At 47.1% G+C, this 15,255-nt stretch overlaps 1 protein-coding gene across 1 annotated transcript; it reads left to right on the forward strand.

Moving 5' to 3' along the window:
* Positions 1-4,651: 4,651 nt before the first annotated feature.
* LOC144129991 (uncharacterized) lies at positions 4,652-15,251 on the forward strand. The gene is made up of 6 exons (XM_077664040.1): positions 4,652-4,666; positions 5,984-6,145; positions 8,153-8,291; positions 8,817-9,034; positions 9,786-10,072; positions 14,909-15,251. Exons 1-6 carry the CDS (start codon positions 4,652-4,654, stop codon positions 15,249-15,251), a joined length of 1,164 nt encoding a protein of 387 aa, XP_077520166.1.
* The last annotated feature ends 4 nt before the right edge of the window (positions 15,252-15,255 follow it).

The following is a 15,255-nucleotide window of genomic DNA, read 5'->3' on the forward strand; positions in this document are numbered from 1 at the left end:
GCTCAGCTATTCATAACAAACAGCGACGCGTATCTGCGTAGGCCTTTCTATTCCAGACAAATAATCTTTTTAGAGATACAGGGTGGGTGTCTGAAAATAACTGCTCTGTCATGGTCCTGCAATTAAGCTTTCCCATACAATGCGCAAACTTCTTGCTTCCGTGCTCTATTTGCATTGCTTGCACCAAGAAACTCGCGCAGCGACCCTTAGCGGCTCTTCTGTCTCGGTAGCGTGCAGACATTCATGCAATAACAATCCTAAGGTATATTTTACAGTAAGACTGACAACAACGCCTGAATATCCCAGCGAAGCACTCGGGCAACGGAGCAATTCCGAAGCAGCACAGGTAATCGGCACAATATTGGAATCGTATTGACAAAGGCCTGTCCTACAAATAACCACAGTGAAGCCACCCTATTCTAATATTGGGTCGATTACCTGTGCTGCTTAGGAAAGGACGCTATACCATTAGTAAGTATTCATTTCATCTGTGTTGGAAGCGTGTCACGTAACTTTTGCCATCGCAATGAAGTGTTGGCTATTCTGTAAACAGCCACTATTCTGCCTATTTCCAAAAATAATTATCCAGCTTTTCAGCCAGCTCCACTTTCCACCTACCAAGAGCAACATCCACCATGGATCATCTCATTCTGCCGCTATAAGCATGAGTTCGTGGATTCGATCCTGCTTGCGGCTGCAGGACTTCAATGAAGGCGACGGGCAAAAGCGCCCGTGTGCTAATTTTTAGTTCACGTTAATCAACTCCAGGTGGCCGAAATAATCCGTGCCCCACGGCACGTAGTGTTGTTCCAATTCGTAGAAGCCCATTAACACAACAATATACCCATTTGTAAAACTTTGCCTCGCAGCTAGTGCGTCCTGCGACGAAGCCTAACCTGTGGGAGCAGTTCTCTTTGCATTTTAATCACAAATAGGCTCGAAGTAAGAAAGGTTTGCGACAGGCCGCCTCCCGTGCCTTGCTCAGTCGCAATATGCAACTGATAAGATAAGCAGGGAGCTTGCCAGTGATACACCATTACTGGCTTAGGCAAGTTTCCGAGTCCGGAGTCTAGCTCGTGATCTCCAGCTTCGACACTGCTACGCAGTTTTCAAGAAAACAGATAAACAGGAACAGTCCCTGAGTACCAAGGCTCTTCTTTCCATGTGATTATCGAGCGGTTCACTCCATATCTTTCCCAAACATTTAATTGCGAAAGCAAATTGCTAAAGCGGGTCATTTTTCCGCAATTGTAAACGACCAGTTGTAGCTGCCTTCTGCGCACTGCTTTGGAGTTGTTTCCAAAGTACTTCAAACAAGGATATCCTCAATATGGCGACTTCCACCTGCACGCTTGGGTTTCTCTTATCAGTTCTACACCGCTAATGGCGTCATCAGGCCATCCCGCTCATTTAAGGCTCATCTTTTTTTTTTCGTTTCTAGTGATGGTAATAGTGTCCAGTAGATGCGCGGACGTGCAATAAGGGTGTTGTGCACGCACACATACCTCGATCATGCGTCGAGATTAGAGAGCTCATTTAAAAAGAAAAAAAAAACGTTTAACTCACACGAAGCTCATACATACTGCGCGTTTGCAACAGCTTGTGGAAACTGATAACTTGCTCTCGCTATGTGCGGGGAGTTCTCTTCAAGCGCTAATGAACCACGAGGAGTTAAACAATTTTCTCCGCTCGTTTGGGGAACGCCGCTTAACTGCCGTCCCGTCTGGAACGATAACGGCGTTGCTTGCGACTGATACGAGCGACCGCGCGTTTTTTTCAATTATTATTTAGCGCTCGATGTTTTTAGAAATGTCACCGACAAATCCGGGGGCAACTGGACGGAGAAAAAATAAGGTCGAGAAGGCTTGTGTTCTGGGCTCGCATTTCTGGAACGCACGCGAACAGCGGCAGGCGCGACGAACTGTTGAGTCGAAAACATGGTTCGCTATGAGAATGTGACGCTTAGAGTGACTGGGCTCACTGTGAGTAGGCATTTTTTCGACGGTTACTACGCCGTTTACGTAACGACAGTGTGCGGAAAGAACGGTTCTAATTTGCTCGACATTTCGATGTCCGAAACAATCGCGGCGCTAAATGAACAACGCAAGGATGAGTGGGCATAAAGGAACCAATACTTTTATGTTTGTGCACTAGTTATTTATGGGCAAGTCGCCTTAGATTTTTTTTTTTCACAGCTACTGTAACGCAGGGACGGATATACGTGGGGAAGGGGGGCGGGGCGGAGAGGTTGATCGCGCCCTTTCTCCCTATCGAGAATTCTTACACAAGAAAAACACGCTGAAACCTTTTTTTTTTTTCACAAAAATGTCCAAGCGAGAAACTATCAGAACGCTTAAGTCACCTTAAGAATATAGTGCGATAGCATTACATTTAACATCTGTCCCAGCTTCTGTAGCAACTTCTGCGTGTGTTTTCGTCAGTTTCTTTGCAATTGTCGGCCCGTCAACTGTCATATTAGGACTGCTAGCCGCAGTAGCATGTATCAGCTGCAGTAGCAGTGCCGAAATTTGCATATATCACATTTCTTTTTCTGATTTTGATTTCGATTAACTCTAGTCCATCATTTCCTTCTTATTCCCACTACTAATGCTTAATCAATCCACTAATTCATTTAAATCCATTTTGATCCGTCTACACTAATCACTATTATTACACTATGCATCAATTATGTACTTCGATCCATTTCCGAATTTGCCTTTTCTGGGTAGCGGCCTGTGATTGAATCATTTAGTGTCACGTGACCTTGTGATGCTATAGCTTTTTCGACCAATAAGCTAATTCCATGACTTTGGAAGGCCCGGGGTTATTCCTGATGTGAACTCTAATGCTATCTAGGTTGATATTTTGAAAGTATATAGTTGCTAACAACCCAGTGGGGCAGGTTGCGATGACGTGGCAATGTCACGTGATCTCTCTCCACCAATAATTAATTTAGCAGCCACCTGCCAGGATATGCAGGTTGCTCACAAACCAATGGTCAGGTTGCCACCTGCCACGGTGAGCAGACTGACGACGTCACAAGGTCATGTGACCTCTTTCGACCAAATGCAGGACAGCACCTTGCGCCTTCGATCCCTAAGCACGACTTTGGTGCCTGCAGCGTAGAATTGGCTGGAGGCTCTGAGAATTGAGGAAGACCATTCCTTACATTTTTCCCGCCAGCTTTCGCCGAAGCCTAGTTCGTGACAGCGAATTCACGACAACGTTCGTCCAAGAACTCATAATGACACTGTTTTTCTTCCCAAACCTTTTCATCGCAGATGTACCCTTTCGCGAGGGTGACAACGAAAAACGGAACGGTGACATTTGACGGCCTGGCGGGCTACATGCTCTCGCTTCTGCAACAGTCCATGGGATTCAGGTCGGCTGCGGCATCCTCCACAGAGAAATTTCGTGCTGGCTTATTATCACTAAGGGCATCTACACATTCATGTTTCCAGGCTGTCAGGAAACGACGCGAAAAAGAAATAATATTGATCAACTTTGCATATGTACAGATAGATAGATAAAGAGAAGAGGGAAAGGCAGGGAGGTTAACCAGAGCGAGGTGTTCCGGTGAAAACAGCTTTGCCAAAAGAAACTAGGCTTGACAGTTTGCTTCTAGGTCGTATATTGAAGCTATTATGCCAGCCCCCAAGCTCTAAATCTCTGTATGGTAAGGAGAACCTTTGTCGTCACCTTACAAGGACTTTTTGATATTTAGGGAAGCCATAAGGGCTCTACTATTCGAATGAGAAGCAATCCATGCAGCCTGGTTGCTTTCGGCAAATGCTGTACATAGCTCTCTATCTGCGTTAGTAGATTATTATTTAATATGATTTATTTATTGATACTGCGAGCCTTAACAGGCTCATACAGGAGCGGGGTCACAAGGGATACAAAGTAAATGTCAAATAAAAGCAAAAAAATGTGTTTTTGCAGAGGAAACAAAAAACGGAACATGTAGATAGCGCGCAGAAAACACAACAAAGCAGACACTGCTAATTGAGTGATAGAAGGAAAAGAAAAATGCGAGGCCGAAAAATCGCAGGAACAAGCACTGCAAACGCGAGCGATTCGATGGCTATCCGATACAAAATAAATGCGCGAACCAAATGTGTAAAGGAACAGTACGATTATCACAGGCGGACCTGTTCTTCGGAATTAATGCTTACTGTTCTGTTGAAAACGTGCACACCAAAACTAAGGATGCTCGTGTATGCGCTTCAAAACGTATTAGGAGACCAATCCAAGCAAAGTTAAAAAAAAAGGGCTGTGAGAAAATTTTGACCTAACATGTACGAATAATGCACTGAGGTCTCAAGCGCTTTCACGCCTTGCGTATTTCATACATTGCATTTAGTACGGCCTACAAAGGCAGTGACCCTTACACAATTTACTTGATCTACCTGTTCTAAAACCCGCTTTGCCCTCAAACAATAAAGCTATGCAGTGAAGCCATACTTTTCTGTATGCGAGAAAGACGGTCGGTTTGGGACGTAATAGTCTTTACTGAATATAGAGTAGATTTCCATCGCTCGACTGTACTCTTCGGTCATGCTTGTGTGAACGCAGGGTGGACCCGCGGCTTCCCCCGGACACTGTCTGGGCTGGCCGCAACGCCCAGGGCGCCTGGGCGGGGCAGCTGGGGATGGTCTACCGAAATGTGAGACTTATTCGCCTTCCTGACGCCCGAAGCAGACGCGTAGCCTGCTGCTTATCTTGTAACCAACATAAGCTCAAAGTGCACTGCGCATTGCAGGGAATATATGAAATTTTATTCTGTACTGAGCTCGTAATTCCCAAGATGAACGTGTTTCTTCTACAATCTACTCCATGCGTCAAAATTTCAGTGCCGGAGGGACAGAACAATATAGATTAAAAATGCGGTCTTTTTTTATCAACAAGAAATCCAGTCAGTGTCGGCTATGCATGACTTGCGTCTGCCACTAGAGTGTATCACAAGACGTATCGTTCGTGTTCAGGTGTTGTTCAAGTGAGCCCCTGAAATAATACCGCAAAGACACGTTTTTAAGCAAACGTCATTTCCAGGTGGTGGGAGGCCTTAGCAGAAGCCATACAGTAATGTATAAGCTGAAGCTTATGTCAGTAAATTTATGGCTCATTACATAAATAATGGATTCACGCTAGCGCTCACGCGGCGTGTGCGCTAGCCTGGTCAGCGCTAGCATAGACAGTGATACGGCAGATGATGTTTCGATCAGTTTAGTCGTAACGTACGAGCATCCTCGCATACCAGGCCTCTTATTTGCTCAAGCCGTCGGACGCTTCCCTCGAGCTATACAGCCTAGAAGGGCGCACTGGAAAAGGCTATCTACTTGTAATTACCGTTCTGCTAAACTGCTCGCTAAAAGGGAGCTTCCATTTTGATTTGCTGCCGCAGCTTCTCTATTATAATTTCGCACGCACACAGAGCAGGCTCATGCAATGGTGCATTGACCTGCTTTCACTGGAAGCGTCATGTTCGGTCAATAAACGCTGAAATCTGCAACCAGAGGTTGTATGAATTCATGAGCCTACAGATAGTGGCAACGTACCGCATGCTGCTACCAATGTCTTCATTCTCGAGTGCTACCCGGGATGCACTCTCACTGTATACTGACTCTAATAGATAAGAGTTAGTTATCCCAGAGTGCCTCGCTTGCATGGGCTTCGGAGCGGAACGATGTTCTTGCCCAGGCGTTTTCGCGATGCGAGGCTTTTATTTTACGCATGACTACCAGAATAAGGCATATATCCCTCCCATATATTTCCTGCTTACACTGATGCAAATCTCACGAATTGTGTTCTGAGGAGCCATGCTCTCTTGTGTGAACAGTAGCCTGCATTTCGTATTTCAGAGAGCGATCGCGAGCCTTCATACGCTGATAAATGCCCGCACTTAAGTTCAGAGACTAGTTTTAGCGCGTCCTGTTCAAAATAGCAATGACAGCCGTGCACTTACCATCTCGTGGTCGCACAGGAGGCTGACCTGGCCATCGGTCCCGCCACGCCGACCGAGGAGAGGTTCACGGTTGGCCACGCCCTGCCAAACTACTTCGACACAATCGCTTGCCACGTGGCCGGAAGACTGGTCAGCCACGTCTCGAACGTGGCTGGCCACATCGGCGGCTTCGACACGCAGGTCGTGTTTCTCGCCACTAAAAAAAAAAAAATATAGTTTGCTTCATTCACTAGGGTAGCCCAAGACGAAAACGAATGCATGAATTGGGCATTTCTCGCGTTTTATGGTGACCGTTGGTTATTTCAGGAATATTGCCTCGAATCTTTGTGCTGTTCGTTTGTTCACGCTCAAAGCCACCTGAACGCGGCGTTATCGTTTTGTTTGCGACGCGAGATGCGACTGGACTTATCTCGATTGATCTCGGCCACGCGCAACTGTTTCCACATTTTTTTTTTTTTCAGATTGTTGCAGTCGCTACTGGCCCCTTATCTCGAAGTTTCCTTGCCAGCTTTGGGCCGCCGCGGTGGCTGAGTGGTTATGGCGCTCGGCTGCAGCTGGCCCGAAAGACGCGGGTTCGATCCCGGCCGCGGCGGTCGAATTTCGATGGAGGCGAAATTCTAGAGCCGTGTGTATTGTGCGATGTCAGTGCACGTTAAAGAACCCCAGGTGGTCGAAACTTCCGGAGCCCTCCACAACGGCGTCCCTCATAGCCTGAGTCGCTTTGGGACGTTAAACCCCCGTAAACCAAACCAAACCAAACCTTGCCAGCTTTAAATTGAGAGCGGCCACGAACGGCAAGCACTTTGTTCGACGAACGTCGAGCACGCTTGTTGCTTTCGCCGCCGCCGACTCATTCAGTTCATTGTAGGCGCAAGTCGGCCCCAATAAGCAGTTTCATCTCGAAGCCTTCTTTTGCCGTCTACCTCACTGGCTCACTGCCTGGACTGCTGTGAACACTTACCTGACAATATTCAACCATCGCGCACGAATAAATTTCGAAGCTTTCTTTTCAACATAGTTGACCTGGGCACTCTGTCTTGCTTGGAGGCCATGTTACACCCTCCTTGCCACCAAGTTCCAGTTTTGAGAATATGCTTCGTGTCGATTGTGAAGCAAACTCGAACGCACAATGCCTTTTCATCCGTCATTGCAAAATTTTTCTAAAGCAACTCACTGGAGACCGTGAGCCCGTCCGAGTGGTCTGTTATTATAGTGAAGCACGTCTTTTAACTGCAGAGGGTTTTTTTGTTGTTGTTTCGTTTCCTCTCTATCTGGGGTGTATGGCAAACTTGGTCTAAGCTAGGGATCGCTTCTCCTGCTCAAGTAATACGCATCATTACACGCTATATAATTATTTTGGCATTAGGTATAGTTCGTTTATATGTGTTTTTACTCATTCATGCTTAATAGAAATGGCTCTGTGTTTGGCGAATCTACGCAGACGACGTGTGCAATTAGGCTTTGTGCATTTTTGTATTAGTCTGGTATAGCGTCTAACTCCTGCCAGCTCGAAAAGCCGAAATGCGGCCACAAGTTTTTTTGTTTTTTTTTACATGCAGCAAGACATGATTTTTTTGCTACAAATCGTACTTTCTTTCTGCTGCAAATGAAAAATCTGGTACAAAATTGCATTTTTCTTGTTTTAAACAATCAAATTGTTGCTACAAATTGCAATTTAGTGGGTTAAAAAAGCTGCTACAAGAAAGCTGTCGTCAGTTCTGCCTCTTCTTTCGTTAAATCCCCAGCAGCCCTGCGCCATGGCGCAAAGCTGGTCGGATTGTGGCCGCTTTTAGATCAGCTGCCGAATGACGCGCACTCGCACTGACAGCGGTGCAAGGCCTGGCTCTAGCGTCATCCAGCGCCGCGCGTTAGAATAGCTTCGGTTGGCCAAATAACGCGACGCAATGGCATCTGCTCACACACAGCAGGCGTATCTCGTGTCGCGGCTTTATGAGTTGCAAGTCACGTATAAGACCGCTCACTGCAGGACAGGTTTTCACGTTCGGGTTAACCGTTTATTAAAGACAAGTAGCATTTTACAGATTACCTTAAGCTCTTGCATATTTTATTTTCTTCGGCAGTAATATGTGCAGCCTTTTTGCCTTTTTTGTCTCTGATAATTTCTTTTGCCCTATAACTTTCTACAAAGTGGCACTTGCTTTAAATATCTGTTCGGTTCTACCGCAGATATGGGTCATCATAGCTGGAATCCTGCTTTTTCTGAGCGTGGTGTTGTCACTCTACGAGCGGTGGAAGACTCTCAAGAGTTTCGCGAGTTTGTTCTACAGCTACGTTTTTGAGCTCCTTGGAAACCTGCTCATCGAAGGTAAAGAACAACAGTTACGGCACACGTTCTGAGAGCCGATAGTTCTGCTTCCGCTCAATTCCACCAGTCTCCGGAGCAGATGCGCAATAGAACTTGTAATTAGCTCTCGGTTCAGCCACTCATTCAGAAAACCAGAGAGCATTCACTGAACTTCTATTAATCGTGCTTGGGATTGCGAGCGGGGCACGCACTTTCTAACGAGCAGCATTAGATGAGGATCTGGGATTTATTTCCTCACTCTGCATCGTGCAGTGAGCAGTGACCCCCGCATGTTATCCTGACGTAGACGTGCATATTTGTCGAAGCCTCTGTCCCGCACTGAGACATCACCACCCTCTTTTGGTCTTTAGTTGGCTTGCAGTTAGTCTACATGCACCACTTCTCCCCTTTGGTGTGTTCTACTGACTGGATCCCGCCTTCTGTGTGACCTAACCGCACAGAGTCGTGTGAGAAGTGTTGTCATAGTGAATGTCATGAGATGCCGTGCCGTAAGCTTTGTTCCTCTTGGCATCCTCCCACTCGCAGCTTCACATCGGTCCCACGATGACCCTCACATGCGCACAGTGATTGCCTTCTGGTGGATGATGCTGATCGTGCTGATGAACACCTTCACGGGCCACATGAAGGCCAGCATGACCGTCCAGGAAGAACTGCCCCGCATCGACACCATCCAGGACATCATCGACCACCGCGGCGTCACCCCCGTCGTCATCAGGGGCAGCACGTTCGACGAAATATTCAGGGTGCGTACGCTGTCTGGCGATTTATTGAGCGGGAGACAGTTACTGGGCTGCTGCTTACAGCTAATCAACGCCCGTGGGCACCGTCGAACGCGTTTCCTTAGCGGAGCGCAAAGAATCATTAACGAGGCGTACAGTGTCATCCGAGTGTCGAACTAACGACCCTGCAGCGGCTTCTGACGAAACGATGCCGCGAAGCTGGCGATTATACGTGCATACGCGCGAAGTGCGTGCCGTTTTCAGTCTGTTTTGTCGTCCCGCTGTCACAGAGCGCTGTACAGCCGTTTGTTCAATACACAGGCGATGCTGTTAAATAACTAGCCAGGTGTACGTATTGTCCTTACCGCACTGCAAACTTTGATCACCAGGAAGCACCACACCTGTGATTTCATCGCACAAGGTTGTGATGAGCCGAAAGGTTTTGAAACCCCTGTACAGGCGTTTCTAACAATAATCATCCACAGAATATAATTTGAATTTAAGATTACGCCTGGTAGATACTATTGTTACTGAAGGCAAGCTTAGCGCAATCATCCGCCTCAGCAATAGTTACATAAATGTTTGGTCAAGAAAAGCTGCACAAGATGTCTCCAGTTTCACTGCGTCTATGTCGACCGTGGCTGTCATCGCTGCCTAACGACCACAGCGACCCGTTTACGTCAGTCCTGAATTCCCCGTTGCCCCTTGTGGTCTCCGTTTGTTGTGATCTTCGAATAGAGCGCTTCGGGTCTTTGGGAATCTTTTGGGCGCGCAGGTGTCCAACCGGCGCGACCACCAGCTGGTGTGGAACCGAGCTCTGCAGCGTCGCACCGTGCTCTCGGGACGCGAGATCTTCGTCAAGTCCATGTTCGACGACGTGCTCGAGGGCCGCAAGGTCATCTTCCTGGACACGCTGCTGTTCCACTACTGGGTGGGCCGCTTCTACCAGGGCCTGCCTCGCGGAGAGTTCTACCTGGCCAAGGAGGCCGTCCTCTACCCGTCCATGTGCATGTGGCTCAACCGCAACGTGGACCCCGTCGTCGCCAGGGCACTGCACGTTCGGTGGGCGCGCCGAGGAATTAACGCCGCACGCCCTACGTCTAGAGCACCGTTTAAGCATTGTGGTATTCCACAACATGACAGGCCAGCGATTTTATGGCTCAAGCTTTCGACGAAAGTCCCACAGCGTCCGAGTGGTCCAGAAATTGAGGACAGTCTTTTACTTTGTATTTCCGGAACAGAAAAGTACAATTATCTTCCTCCGCTCTTGGAGTCCGACCTAATCCCACACTTCAGAGCATATAGAGATCGTTTGTAAAGCATATACACATATAGTATCAGAGTGAGTGCATTATGAATAGGCATGCAGTATGAGGTCATTATCCTTGATGGAAAACAAAGTATCTTTGATGAAGGTGCTTTTATATTATGGAACTTCCGTAGTGGTCCAGACGTTACTGCGTTCGGCTGCTGAGCTCAAGGCCGCATGATTCTGTATTACATCAGTGCAATTTATAGAATTCAATAACAATAATAATAATTGGTTTTGGGGGAATGGAAATGGCGCAGTATCTGTCTCATATATCATTGGACACCTGAACCGCACCGTAAGGGAAGGGATAAAGGATGGAGTGAAAGAAGAAAGGAAGAGAGAGGTGCCGTAGTGGAGGGCTCCGGAATAATTTTGACCACCTGGGGATCTTTAAAGTGCAATGACATCGCACAGCACACGGGCGCCTTAGCGTTTTGCCTCCATAAAAACGCAGCCGCCGCGGTCGGGTTCGAACCCGGGAACTCCGGATCAGTAGTCTAGCGCCCTAACCACTGAGCCACCCCGGCGGGTGTTATTATTATTATTATTATTATTATTATTATTATTATTATTATTATTATTATTATTATTATTATTATTATTATTATTATTATTATTATTATGAGGCCGTCCTCGTTAGCCCAGATGCAGCTTCGAAGCGTTAAATCCATTTACCGTAATAATGAAGTGTCCGGCAAGGACTGCGAAGAGAATTGGCGAATGTTGCGAGAATAAAACTGAAGTAATACTCCTGGCGACCCTGTAATGCAAGCAGGAGTACATTTTAGTCTTCATAACAATATAACTAATTACGGTAGATCAATTAATCAGATTTGTAATCACTGCTGATGCCGCGAAAACTTGATTAAATATTCCTGAACCATCCATATAAATCACATTTGGCGCAAATTCTGAGCTTTCCTGAAAGTTTGTTTTACTTTTCTCTTTATTAAGTGCGGGGAGGGGGGGGGGGGGGGGGCGCGATATGCGATACACCCGCAGGCACGCGAGTTTTCTTCCACACGGTTATTGATAGCAAATTACAGTTTATAGAAATCGGGCCCCCTGGCAGCAGCCCCCGAGAGAGTGCCATTTGGTGCGGGATGTTAACAAACGGACATTCGCTGCAACAAGTATTTCAGTATTATTTTGTTTCCCTCGGAGAGCAGGAAACAATAATTTTCACGATATTGCTAACATCATTGCAATCGATCAGTGTGACTTTCTGTCAAGGTTTATAAATTCCCATAATCCTGCCGAGGTTCATAACTCAAGTATATGATTTGAAGTAACTAATCAGCTACCTAGCTATTTCATAATAGTACTCAATGTTTGTTTATAGCTTGGTTTTTATTACTTGGCACACCGCCACGTATGGTCACTATATACTATTCAGTGACCATCAAAGAAGTGAAAATAGTGCTCAAAGCGCAGTCACTTAAAGGTGCTAAAAGAACGGAAAATTTTGGCACAAACACGTGTACTGAATGTTACCAATTCACTGCACAAGCAGCCGAACATATTTGCCTTTCAATGAAGGATTTGAAGTTAGCGCAAACTGCAAAACTAGATCGCTGTAACAGGCTAAAAACGAGCTGACACAAATAAAGCAGAAGTTGGAAATTATTTTTGCGCTCATACGCCGGCGAGGGGTTTTTTCTGTGCACCTGCAATGATTTGTTCACGAAGTCGACAAGTGTGCTGTGCGATGTCAGTGCACGTTAAAGATCCCCAGGTGGTCGAAATTATTCCGGAGCCCTCCACTACGACACCTCTTTCTTCCTTTCTTCTTTCACTCGCCCTCCCCCTTTATCCCTTCCCTTACGGCGCGGTTTAGGTGTCCAACGATATATGAAACAGATACTGCGCCAATTTATTATTAAGTCCACAAGTGTGGAGATTCGATTATGTAACTTCCGGTGTGCTCCAAACTGCGCGAATTGGGAAAAAAATGGTTAGGTTTATTGATTTCTTTAGCGCTGCTATTTCTGTGCGATTAATTTAACAGGCCGGTACGGAAGTAGTCAGTATATAGGATGCCAAGTTTATATAAAACACAATTAAAAAAGGACATCCTGGTCTGACGCCCATCTTCTATGTTGTGTCTTACTTGTATCTTATCAAGCTGTAGAGTATCAACAACAGTTGCCACATAGTTCGGTGCATGAAAAACAAGATAATGTTAAATTGAAGCAGCCCTTCTTGAAACTAGTAATCTTAAGTAAATGCTTGTACAACCAGATCAGGATTATACAAGCGTAAGTATTCGGATCTGTGTCCTCGATTAACGAGTCAACAAAAAAAAAAAGCAGTAGCACGAGTTGAACAGGACTGCGAAGCCCGTCGGTCAGCTGTCGCTCTTTGCTCCCCACCGAAGCCATGTACACAAATGTTTGTACATTGATGCACGCGGCTAAGCCACCGAAATCAGGTTTGCGCACAAAACATTTTCAATACGCCAAGCACAACTCAAGCGAGGTAGCAGGACACAGTCGCAAGAATCAGGTTGCTACGTGCTCCCTGCGTTTTGGATGCAGGCTGCCTTGCGGGCTTCAGGAAAAAAAGGGGACAGATTTTGAAACTGAGAAATGCATTGGAACAACTGCGATGCAACAGGTCGGCTTGTCCCCCATATTCTTATCGGGACTCAGATCGAGACAGCCCACACAAGTTTTTTTTTTTTCTTCTGCGTCTCTATCTTTCTCTTCCCAGCTTAAAAGGACACGCGCGCTTACCGCAGCACGCCGGATTGCTAGAAAGAACGCCCACCAAAAAATAAAGTGCGCACGCACTAATATGCAGAAACACTGGAGGAAAGGAATTTACAGAGCGGAACAGCGCTTTGGTGCTGAAACCGGGTAGTCGGGTGGCCTTGATTTTTCTGGTCGAGCGAACTCTCACGCCGCTGCAGACCGGTGTGTGTGTGTGTGCTGAGCTTGTATCGGTTGAATGCGTCCGGACATCAGCGTGTGCTGGATTGGAGCGTATGCGTCTGAACCGGTTTTAACTTCCTTTTTTCTTTTTCGACAACATTCAAGGCGTGCAGCAACGCGTGCAACACCAAGTAGGAATATGTAAAGATTAGATAGGGCGACTCACTTTTTATTTACCTCCACCTTCAGTTCCCCTGCAGAAGGAGGAGTGGCGTTCCGTGGTGGGAGGAAAGTATTTCTTACACCGTCGCTCCATAGAAGCCGTCCGTTCGTCGGTCTGTGACAAGCTGCAGGAGGATTCGCATAATGCCGGGTGCCACACCCGATAGGAAGTTGAAAACGGACACGTGATTTCCGACGTCCGGATCATAGCAGGCTCCTCCCGTTTCAGGCTTCGCATTACATGTAACCGTTTGGGAGCTCTTAGATTATTGTTGATTCTGTCGACATCCGAGTGACAAAACCAGATTGTAGATTGACAGGTGCATAGTGCTTTATATTATACGAAATACAAGAGAAACTGACGCTGTAGTTTGCTGGAACAGTCATCATTTTAGTGCATCCACCACTGGAATAATGGGCAGTTCATGGATCGGTATAAACTCGGCTCCGATCGTCCTTGTGGCTTTGTATATTATTTTAGGGCAAAATTTTCAGTATAACAAAAATTGATAATTGATTTAATCCACCCTGAGCACGCCATATTTTCCTTTTGGCAATGATTGAGAAAGAACTTTGTTAGAAAAACAGACACGGGCGTATCCCCTAATGAGAGAGTGTGTGATCAATGCCAAAGTGAACTTTTCAGGGAACGCCTTCCTCGGCAGGCCCGGCCTCAATCTAGGGATTTCAGGGAAGCGAAACCCTATAAAACTCGGCGCCGAGCACGGTCGAGAAGCTCCCTCTCACCGAGACTCCCTTCTGCTAAGGCTTTCCCTTTTGCTGAGAGACACTCTCACTTGTTTGTGAATAGCTAGTATCAAAGTTTTCAATGTCTTTCTCGTAACCACGTCTCCGATCTGCCTTGTCTCTTCTCCGACCCGACTACGCTACCTGCAACCCAACAGCGGCATTTCGTCTTTATTTTTTAGCAATGATATTCGCGACCTAGGGCTGTGGATACGTGAAACACCAAAAAAGGCAGTGAAAGCTTTTCAGTAAACGATTCCAGCATGCAAAAATTTGACATCGATGGATAGTGTCAATCAGTAGATGCAATTAAGTCCTGTGCCATTCTATTCACGAAGTAGATATGGACTGTCAGTGTGACCATTCACCATCATAGTTTTTAAACCTTATTATCTGGGGACATTTTTCTGGCCCATTTTGTAGCTTGTTTCGATTCCTGGTGGCGCCAGGCTTGCGCTACAGATTGTGACTTTGCAGCATGCACTCCTTCACCTGACGTCCTTGCTTCTTACCGAAACCCTCTTGCCTCCTACCCTTGTACATCCCCTTTTCCTTTTCCTCCTGTGCTGGCTAGACAATGGGACACAACCTCCTTCTCTGGAGTGGTAAAGCCCGAAAATCATTCATTCATTTGGTGGAAATGTGCTCCTGACGCCTTGATCAAGCTTTGCCAAGTGAATTCAACCAGTCGGTCGCGCACTTGCCAAGCGGGAATAAGCGGCCACTCTCCATGCACTGGTACAGGAGCCGGTGGGTGGTCGAGTCCGGCATGGCGAGCCACTGGAAGAACCTGCTGGTCGAGCGGAGTCAGCGCAAGTCGAGGGGCGTCGGGAGTTCGACGCAGTCGGCGCAGTCCATGAGTAGCGCCAAGGCGCTGCAACTCCAGGACGTGGCCGCCGTCATGCAGCTCCTGGTGGCCGGCAGCTGTGTCGCCCTCTCGGTGCTCCTCATCGAGATGGCGCTGCGCAGGTGCTGCGGAAAGCGCGGCAGCCCCTGCTGCCGCAGCTCTGGCGGGGAGAGCCCGCCCCAGCGTCGCCAGACTCTGGCAGCCGGGAGGCGCGCCCGTTGGCGTCGCGGAGGACTTTGATGTC

This window comes from Amblyomma americanum, chromosome 4 (assembly GCF_052857255.1).
Source record: "Amblyomma americanum isolate KBUSLIRL-KWMA chromosome 4, ASM5285725v1, whole genome shotgun sequence".
Classification (NCBI taxonomy): domain Eukaryota; kingdom Metazoa; phylum Arthropoda; class Arachnida; order Ixodida; family Ixodidae; genus Amblyomma; species Amblyomma americanum.